Genomic DNA, 11,286 nt, shown 5'->3' on the forward strand with positions numbered 1-11,286 from the left:
GACCCTCATCTGCTGAACAACCATGTTAGGCACTTTCTGCAGCAGTAAAACCTTTCCCTGGATCAGACCTGGGTTTGCAATCGCACTGAAATATCTATTACATGAAATTGATTCTGTTCTTCTTTTTGTTTTACTTTTACTTGTACTCTCTGTACAATTTAACACCATACAACACCCCAGGATACCTCCCACATTTATAGTACAAACTGCTAATAACATCCTCACAATTTCAGGGGCTAGGGATTTCTGCTGGTATAATTCAATGCAAATTTCTTGTAGTTAACACAATTAACATCACATATTAGATGCAATACTTAAAATTGCTATATTGATTTTGTCAAGAGGGATTCCATGTGACATGTTAATATTTCACAAAATAACATAAAACATAAGTATACCACCACATACATCCACTAAGTGGTGAACACACCCCTCAAAGTGCACACATCCCTCTAAGATGGTCATCTATTCACTTTTCATAAAATCCATTGTATGAACCCACAACTAAGGATTTAACAGTAGAAGCCCCGGGCCCCTATTACTAACCAAAGTACCCAGAGTGATTTGTTGACGTTAGTGTAACAGTGTAGTCATTGAATTAGATCAGTGCCATGCATAAAATAATGCACTATTTGTTTTTAGTCAGGACTTAAGAATCATTAGAATACCACATTGTATTCAAAAGAACTTACATATTGAATATAACATACTGATGGACATATTGGTGTAACTGTAGCCTACATATTAAAAAAAATACATATGTAAAAAGAAAAAAGAAAAAAAGAAAACTGTGAAGCGCCAATGCTTGATGACAAGTAAAACAGAACACAAATCTGAAGCAAAAATGACATGTAATGACATGTAATTCTACATATATGCAAGAAGGTCTATACACCAGTCATTTGCTAAAGTTAAAAAAAAAAAAAAACACAACATTACTTCTTCTTTCAGTGGCTATGCACCTTTATGCAAATGCTTCAGTAAATTCCACAGAAATTCCACAGTTGCATGATGGAACTCTTATGCTCCATCATGCAAATCAGATTCAAAACAAATATTGATGTTGTCTCCTTCGTTATAACAAGCAATGGAGTTACACACAAAAGTGTTCCAAATGTCTGTAATCAGGGCAAATTTGTCCGTCCCCCTGCACGTGGATCTCATACTCTATATCAGACACACACAGGCTACTGTAGCCTACATACACACACAGATGGAGAAATACACACACAGGCGGCTTTAGTAAAACAAATGTAATAAGCCTGGGTGTGATGAAGGGTACATGTCTGTACTGTGCAGGCTTCTATTCACATATAATCGCTTTGATCATGCAAATAACTGTTATTGTCAATCCGTCTATGATGCTGATATCGCCATTAAAGTTGAAATGGGTAAGCCATTCATTAAAGTTGAAATGGGTAAGCCATTCATAACTATGAGGTCAGTTTCGATTCACCTTGATGAGGGTAAGGCTAGTGAGGAGCAGGAGCAGGTGTTAGTTCCAGGTGTTAGTTGTGCCTCAGGACGTGACTTGGAGATGTTGGTTATCAAAAAAAGGTGTGGTCGTCATGAACACGTCTGTGTTGTTTTTAAATTGCAACGCTACTATGTTAAAAAAACTAAAACATTAAGGAAAAGTCAGGGAAGGAGAGGGGGACAATGGCATAGTTATTTTATGATAGTGTCACATGGCGCCCGCGGACCTCCCTTTGGGACGACAAGTGTTAATGGTTTAATGCGGGACGAAAACTGATGCAATGCTGCTATGTGTAAGAATACTAGCATAGGTTGTTCAGTGAGCCAGCTGAAACATGTAACAAAACGAGTGCTTTACGCACAAACGTGCAAATTTAACAGTGCATATATACACTCATGGCCACTTTATTAGGTACACCTAGCTAGTACCGGGTTGGACCCCCTTTTGCCTTCAGAACTGCCTCAATTCTTTGTGGCATAGATTCAACAAGGTGCTGGAAACATTCCTCAGAGATTTTGGTCCATATTGACATGATAGCATTGCTGCAGATTTGTCGGCTGCACATCCATGATGCGAATCTCCCGTTCCACCACATCCCAAAGGTGCACTATTGGATTGAGATCTGGTGACTGTGGAGGCCATTGGAGTACAGTGAACTCATTGTCATGTTCAAGAAACCAGTTTGAGATGATGTGAGCTTTGTGACATGGCGCGTTATCCTGCTGGAAGTAGCCATCAGAAGATGGGTACACTGTACCAAAGGGATGGACATGGTCAGCAACAATACTCAGGTAGGCTGTGGCGTTTAAACAATGCTCAATTGGTACTAAGGGGCCCAAAGTGTGCCAAGAAAATATCCCTCACACCATTACACCACCACCGCCAGCCTGGACCGTTGATACAAGGCAGGATGGATCCATGCTTTGTTGTTTGATTGAAATTTTGACCCTACCATCTGAATGTCGCAGCAGAAATCGAGACTCATCAGACCAGGCAATGTTTTTCCAATCTTCTATTGTCCAATTTTGTTGAGCCCGTGCAAACTGTAGCCTCAGTTTCCTGCTCTTAGTTGACTGGAGTGGCACCCGGTGTGGTCTTCTGCTGCTGTAGCCCATCTGCTTCAAGGTTCGACGTGTTGTGCTTTCAGAGATGGTCTTCTGCATACCTTGGTTCTAACAAGTGGTTATTTAAGTTACTGTTGCCTTTCTATCATCTCGAACCAGTCTGGCCATTCTCCTCTGACCTCTGGCATCAACAAGGCATTTTCACCCAGAGAACTGCCACTGACTGGATATTTTCTCTTTTTTGGACCATTCTCTGTAAACCTTAGAGATGGTTGTGCGTGAAAATCCCAGTGGATCAGCAGTTTCTGAAATACTCAGACCAGCCCGTCCGGCACCAACAACCATGCCACGTTCAAAGTCACTTAAATCACCTTTCTTCCCCATTCTGATGCTCGGTTTGAACTTCAGCAGGTCGTCTTGACCATGTCCACATGCCTAAATGCATTGAGTTGCTGCCATGTGATTGGCTGATTAGATATTTGCCCTTGATATATGACCCTGGAACAGAATGCTTGCTGAAGCTGTGCTTATTTGAGACAGCTCTGCTCCGAGGCGGTACACTAAAGTATGTACGTTATTTACACTGACTTTGATTGCCTCAAAGTTGAACAAAAGCACTGAACATATGTTCTTCACGGTGCCATGAGAGAATGCATCCATTCAGAACCTCTGCCCCTCCCCTCCCCTTCCCTCCCCCCAGACCACACAGTGACACAAGAGCAAACATTTGGTGCCCCCTCAGACATCTGAGGTGCCTCCTGCCTCTTCCTGTGAATAACTCAGAGAAGCCAAAGACATGCGAGACTGAGATGACCATGACACACGTCACTATTACGTGACCTCTTCTCACGCCCAGGGGTACAATAGCTCAATAATGTCAATGATATCATTGCACCCCCGTTGTCAGAGGTAGTTCATCTGCTTCTGAATTGCCAATATTGGATTTTTATGGATCTGAGGGAATTGTCTGACGCATACACTAGTTATGAGAGTAAGGCACAGGCAGCTGACGTAGATGCTGCAGCAGCCTTTGAGAGATCCTCCACAATTTCCATTTTTAACCAGCACACCCACACCCCTCCATTGTCCTAATGGCAAAAATTGTCACACATTTTACTCTAGAGAGGAAAATAGCTTGTTGTTATCATTATTTGCCTTTCTCTCATATTGTCTTGTTAGGAATACACCATTAACATTGTTTTCACCGTCTTTCAAGATCCACACTAAATTGTCTGTCTCACAAAATGGGAAAATGATTTTTCAACCTCCCACCATTTCATTATCAGGCCAATCTCTTAGTGCATAGTCTAATTCCTTCAGCAGGCCTGATTCTGCATTATGCTAGGCTCCTCACTGTGCTTTGAAAGCCAGAGAGATTGAGAAATGGGGACAACGGAGAAGAAATCACATGATTGGAATTTTACAGTAAGCTTTGGCTTCAGTTAAAGCCTAACTATGCACACACACACACACACACACACACACACACACACACACACACTTCTCTTATACAGAACTGTTGCATAAGAACAGACATACTGTACCTCTTGACAACAACAATACTGTAGGCTACTTCTACCATCCTGATAACAGCAAACTATGCAATTTCATTTTCAAGGTTCGTTCCAACAAGGGAAGACAATCTTCACATTATAGTTAGGCGTCTTGCATGAAATTACATTGCCACGTATTGAGCTTGTGCTAAAAATCCATCTCAATGACACAGCTGTGTGTGTGTGTGTGTGTGTGTGTGTGTGTGTGTGTGTTTGTGCATGTGTGTGACTGTGCATGGTTTTAGGAAAACAAAATGTCACCAGACAAAATGAACTGTGATTCATCTTCATCCATCAATTTAGCAACACCTTACTCTGCTAATGCTCTCAAGCCTACTAACAATATAATACAGCCATACATTTCCCCTCAGAATACCTGTATAGTGGGTGCTGGGTGTATCAGTAGATGTTCATTTACTTATTTCTCTCCTCCCACTCAGAGACAATGACGCACAGACCGGGGCAGGGCGAGAGTTAAATGACTTGACACACTCAAGGAAGCAATACATCAACCTGTTGTTTTTTTGGCCAGACATCACGAGGCTCGGCTGGGGAGTCAGTAATGCTATGGTTGCCATTTATCAAACGACAGGGTTACTGCAGCTCCGGATCAACGGGTGCAGCACGATAAACAAACAAACAAAACGCAAGCCTAATAAATACAACCAGGCTACCCAGTGGGAGCATGCTTGGAACAGGCAGACTCTCTCTTTCTTTCTCTCACCACACACACACACACACACACACACACACACACACACACACACAGGGAGAGTACATAAGTGACAGCATCCATTTTGGAAATGGCACATAGTTCGTTAGTAATTCCTGAGCCTTTTCTGGTTGCTTAGTCTTTTCTGGAGAACAGTTCTCTGAAAACTGATTTCAGGTATAAATAATTATCAACAGCCAGATTGTTTCGTTCTGTTATCCATACTATCTTTCATTATGTCATACAATTTCAAATAAGGTTAATTACAACAATTTATTAGTTGTGTGGCCTGGGGTGGTCCAGTGGTCTAGCACCGTGGCCTGGGGTGGTCCAGTGGTCTAGCACCATGGCCTGGGGTGGTCCAGCGGTCTAATACCATGGCCTGGGGTGGTCCGGTGGTCTAGCACCATGGCCTGGGGTGGTCCAGCGGTCTAGCACCGTGGCCTGGGGTGGTCCAGCGGTCTAGCACCATGGCCTTCAGTGCACACATATGTCCATGTCGGCATGGGTTCAAATCTGGCCCATGCCCTGCTGACATACCCTTACTCTGTCTTTCTCTACTGTCTCTGTCCAATAAAAAAATACGAGAGTGGGACTGCCCCACTCCAAAAAATTACCTTTAAAAAAAATATATATTATTATATTATTATTATATATATATATAGTTGACATCAGACCGAATTATAGATAGCTTAAAACTCTGATTTGACCAAAACATTTGGAAATGCAAAACACCAAGGACAAGTTAAGTTGAACATAATAAATAATTTGTTTCCATTCAATTCTATCGATTTGCACACGTTTCCATCATTCATATTTATCTCAAGCTAGGATTCAGCCAAATTTGAGATGACAAAAACACAAAATCCAATTATAAAATATCCTTGAAAAACATGTACATGTTGATTGCAAATCATGATCAAAACATTTTCCATCATTGCAAGAAGACTGAAAATATCCTTGAAAAACATGTACATGTTGATTGCAAATCATGACCAAAACATCTTCCATCATTGCAAGAAGACTGAAAACAGTGTAAAATATATAACTATTCAAATTATAAAAAACTATGAACATGCATTGCAGTCAGTGAGAACAAAAAACATTACAACAGTAATTACAGGGGTTAAGGACAAGAATCTGAATCTGTTGATGAACATTTGAGCGGTTTTACATGGCTGGAGGAATTCCATTAACCATCATGATTAAAGCAATCATCAGACTCATTGGTGCCTGTCAGATCCCATCTCTGCCTTCTCAATTACCCAAATCTCCTTGAACTCAATTGCTCACATCATCCTGACGGCATGGCATCTCCTCGCACCTCCTCACGTCCTGCATTGCACCACCCAGGCCCTCCAAATGAGCTAAGTGAAAGAATCTAGGGAGGGGAATTAGACATTGTGCCCTTCCACATACAGTCCTCGGAGGACTCCATTGGCTGATTAAAATCATTATTTGTTGGGTGAGAGGCTCTCGCGGCAGCCTCCTGCAGTGGGACATGGGTAATTCATTCATCCATTAGCCAGGAGTCGGGTACTCTGCTCAGGGTCATGGCAACGTTGGGGCTTCAGCAAGGAGAGGCTTGGAGGGAGGAGCATTACAAAATAACACTAACCAAGTTTACTCCACTAAATGAGATGGACAAATTATGATATCAAAGACGTCTATGCAAATGCAGAGAGTTCAGTTAAAGACACACACACACGCACACACACACACACACACACACACACACACACACACACACCAAAAACAATAATACCAGGACAAGAAACACAGCAAATGACCAACTAGGTTGGATATTATCACGCAAATTAGTTATCCTTGCACATAATTTACCCCAAAACTGTCAGTGTTAGCTTGTGGACACACAGCTGACTCACCCCCTGTGATGAGGGTGGGACATACCGACAGATACACTGAGTTCCAGGCTCTCTGATCTCAAAATGTTGCCTTCATCCTGTGCAGCAGTGAAAAGACCCACTGTTTTTGGAAGGCCGCTGGAGTCTTGCAAAAGTCTTGCAAATCAGGGAGAGCAACCTCTTTCTCACTGGTGGAAATTGGATCAACCTCCAAACTCCTTGGCTATGCTACATGATAAAAACAGACTACCACCATTTTGTATGACTGAAAGTACATGCTAGATTCAACTCATTTCAACATATTAACGAATCTGGCAATGATTTATTACTACAAAGTATTGGGTTATTTCTTGATGACACTTCTGTATGTGTCTAACTTCTTTCTATCACTCGTTTTATTGCATTATTAATTATGATTCCTATGATGCTTTTATAACTCTGTCAGCAAAACCTTAACCATAGATGTTAGCAGTTGGAACCTATGAGAGTACAACCTTAAAGCACATTGATTAAAACCCCACTGAAACACCAACCTTCCCTGGATTGCCACATGATAGTGCAGATGCCTTTATCAAGTCCCCATACCCCCAACAATAGCCTTATTTCCCCACAAGAACAAGAACCTGACATCATATTTATTGATGACATTAACATATTTTGGTCAATATAGTGCAATAAGTGCAAAGCAAACAAAACAAATGAAATTGATAAGGGAAAGAGAATTGCGAATGCTTGTATAAAAATAGATGTTACATTAAAATATCAGTATTACACAACATAATTATTACTTCAATTATCAGTTATGAATTTGATAACATATCAATAATACATATTAAGAATGAATACCTATATTCATTTTTAATATATAGTAATCTCCCTAATGACAGCAGTGAAGGCCGACTTGCCCTCCAATTCCAAAAAGTGCAGAAAGCATACAAAGACACTTTTTTTTTCTTTAAATGACGCAGTCTTTCTTTAACATTGGGGGTGTGCCACCTTTAAAAAAAAGCCACTTTTACAATGCGAGCTACAATAAATGATGTGAAACTACAAACATAAGCTTTTACACAGGATCATGGAATATGACACAGGTAATATTGATGAAGAATCAAAAGTTTTGAAAATACATGGCAGAGTATACCAATAAATACTTACTTACAGACTAGAGCAGAAAATAGTCCTGCGCAGTTTGTTGCACTGCTGTACAGTGATGTTGTCGGAAAGTGATTTATAAACATTTGTGTTTTCACAATATTATGTATGGTTATATTCCTGAAAATGTAGTTGGGTAAGATTACCTGTACACTTACATTAATGTGTATTCAATCTTCACCATAGAAAAATAGATTTTGCATCACCAGTTTAGTAGAACAACTTGTGTATTCATCCCCTTCAGAGAGCTTTTCCATTCCTGTAATGTCATGTAGTTAAGAAATAAGAATAATACAGTTCGGCACACCCCGTTTGCTGCTTCTTTTGTTGATTCCTGTTGTGCCAAGGCACCCTAAAAACGTAGCCAGTACTTTAAGGGGGGAAATGCTTCATATGTTGACAAATCTGTAGTTCAAAACTGGCTGAATGTGGTCTGTTTCTCAAGAACCTCGAGGTAGTCCGGCTCGACTTGCAGTTTAGCTTTTAGTTCCAAATATTCATTTCTGTTGGGCTCGACATAAACAGTACTCGGTGCCGTGCCATAGAGCACTGTCTCTCTTATCCTCTCTGGGTGTAAGAACTGCCGTCTGACATCAAAGTTAGGGTTGTACGTGTACGAGACAGGGCCAGAGTACTTGTATTCAAGGTTGTTGCCAGAGGGAGACTGCTTATCCGGCTCCAGGATGCCCCTGAAGAAGTGCTCAGCATCTTGGACAGGGGATGGATCCTCGCGAGGCTCAATGGTACTAACGCTGTAAGTGGGACTCCTCATGTTGCTGTCCCTTTCCTCGTCGGTGTTACTCCTGTAGGTCACCTTCAACTCATGGAGGTCACGGTAATCCTCGACTGCATTGCCTTCCCTAGACCTATAAATAGGATTTTTGCACATGTGGCCCATAGGGTGAGGGATGTACTCATAGACATGTCCAGCGGGGGCTTTGACTTTAGGGACAGCACGGTTACTGTAAAGGCTATACTGTAAATTAAATGAGCTCACATCAGAATTGTTGGTACTGGTCCGGTCACTCTGGGACTTTTTGCGTTTTTTCATCACAACTACAAACAGCCCAGCGGCCACAAAGACGGACATGATGAAAACCAGCAGGAGGCTCAGGATCAGGACAGAGAGAGGAACAGTGCTGCTAGGGGGTTTGTACCTCTGGGAGGTTTCTGTTGTGGTGGCTTTGTCTGGAAGAGGCTCATCAGAGGGGGGAGCTGTTGAGACAACAACGTCAGAATAATCTGGACACAGCTGCTCGGCCTGAATTGAACGCATATCCTGCCCACTGTGCCGTTTGGGGGTCTCACATAAAACCTCGTTTACAATAGTGCCTGCACTGAGCTGCTCCAACCACAGCTTCATACCTACGACGTCACACGAACAATCCCACGGGTTCTCATACAGGTCTACCTGCACCAGCAACTTCATCTGATCCAACACACCGCTCACAGGCAGGTTTTGAAAATGGTTACTGCGGAGGTTAAGTCTAGAGAGGGACAGCCCACTGAAGATGCCCCCTGGCAAGGTCTTCAGAAGGTTATTGTTGAGAAAAAGCAGCTGAAGGTTGGTGACATAACGGAATGTGCCGCCATCGATTTCTCTGATTTTGTTGTATTCTAAGTATAGATACTGCAAACTCTGCAGTCCAAAAAACATATCTGCAGTAAGCCTGTCAATTAGATTACCATTTAAATACAGCCTACGCAGGTTGGTTAAATCCCCAAAAGCTCTGTCATGTATGAGGGAAACCCTATTGTTTCCTAGGTGAAGCAAATCCAATCCAGTGGCCTCAACGAAATCAGATCTGCGCACCACAGGGATGTAATTCCCTGTGAGGTACAATTTTTTGGGATTGTATGGCTTGGGCTTAAGGTCGGATATATTCTCAATCTTCCTCTCCTGGCAGTTGACGTTTAGTCCAAGATCAGAGATCTGCAGATTGCATGTACAGGCAGTGGGGCAGTCCAAAGGCACAGGAGATTTGGTCTGATAGGCAATAATGGGGCCATAGTTGTATGGGTTAGCTGGGATCCGGGAGGTGGGCTTTGACTTGTTGGTTTTGTTTGTTTGCCGTGTGCCCTTGGTGGGCCTCGATGATGACCGCAGAACAGCCGAGGAGGTGGCGGAGGCCGTCACCGCAGCCGGCGTCGTCTGGAAATATCCATTGGTGCTGAGTGGAGGTGGGGGGCGCATCTCATACTCAGAGATGGCTCTTCGCGGGCAGAGCTCCTGCTTGGAGACCTCATCCAGGTCTCTGCCATGCAGCCTGAATGGCGTCTCACACACCACCTCCCCCACTAAAGCTGTGTATGCTATGCTCTCCAGCCAAGCTTTCAGAGCGATGAGCTCACATGAGCAATTCCAGGGATTCTCTTCAAGTTGTAATTCCACCACTTTGTCCATGTGCTCCAGGAGACCAATGTAAGGGAACATTTTCAACCGGTTGCCCCTAAGGTCCAAGTGCGTTAAGGGCACATTCCGGAAGATATTGGTAGGCAGAGCAGAGAGCAAATTGTCATTCAAAATCAGAACCGTGAGCTGATGCAGTTTGCTAAGGGCGTTAGGCTCTATATTGGTGATGTAATTGTAATCAATCTGAAGGTATTCCAAACTCTCCAGCCCCACAAATGTATCATCTCTCAAAACGTCTATTTTGTTGTTGTTCAGGTGCAATCTCTTTAATCCTTGGAGTCCATTAAAAGCACCTGTCTCCACCTCTGAGATGTCATTGTTGCCTAAATGCAAAATTGTAACCCCAGTGTAGTTGATGAAGTCGTTGAGGGACAGTTTCTTAAGGAGGTTCCCTGTCAGCAGAAGATGGTACGTAGAAAAATGCACTGGGCTTATTTCTGTCAGCCTGACAATCCCTCTGTTCTCACAGCTCACTGTCAGGATCCCTTCCTTCTCCTCACACGTACATAGATTCCTACAGATTTCCCCATAATTGTCATACATCTCCGCCAGACTAAGAGATGCCGCGATAAGAGGGATTATTTTCAGTATCCAGATATGCATTTTCTTGGGAGAGGGTGCCCCAGTTCACTGAAGAGTGGTACCAGTATGTAGCGTCATCTAGAAGAAAAAGGCATGATCCGTTTAATTAACATTTTAAGTGAAACATCTATGCCCTACAATGTTTACAAATGGATATACTTGAGGACAATACAGTTACAAAATATACTTTTTAAAAGTAATTTAGGGGAATAGATCCATCCATACATTCTCAGGGTAACTCTATTTTGGTTTAAACACCCTAACATTAAGCACAAATATGGACATTCTTGACGTTATTAACATTAACATTAACATTCACATAATTGTGTTACAGTAGTGTTTCTTTTAGATATGTCTTCAGTTATAACATTTCATACACCTTTTTATCAAATAATAGACATGCAGAATGTTGATGAAATGCATATCGGACAATGTCACGAAAACAGTACATGTATTTGTGTCTTTGTA

At 42.2% G+C, this 11,286-nt stretch overlaps 1 protein-coding gene across 1 annotated transcript; it reads right to left on the reverse strand.

Moving 5' to 3' along the window:
* Positions 1 to 8,195: 8,195 nt before the first annotated feature.
* Positions 8,196 to 10,877, reverse strand: slitrk5 (SLIT and NTRK like family member 5). The gene has a single exon (XM_083680079.1). It carries the CDS (start codon positions 10,837 to 10,839, stop codon positions 8,236 to 8,238), a length of 2,604 nt encoding a protein of 867 aa, XP_083536205.1. The 5' UTR covers positions 10,840 to 10,877; the 3' UTR covers positions 8,196 to 8,235.
* Positions 10,878 to 11,286: the final 409 nt, after the last annotated feature.

Source organism: Argentina silus, assembly GCF_951799395.1.
Source record: "Argentina silus genome assembly, chromosome: 11".
In the NCBI taxonomy this organism is placed as follows: domain Eukaryota; kingdom Metazoa; phylum Chordata; class Actinopteri; order Argentiniformes; family Argentinidae; genus Argentina; species Argentina silus.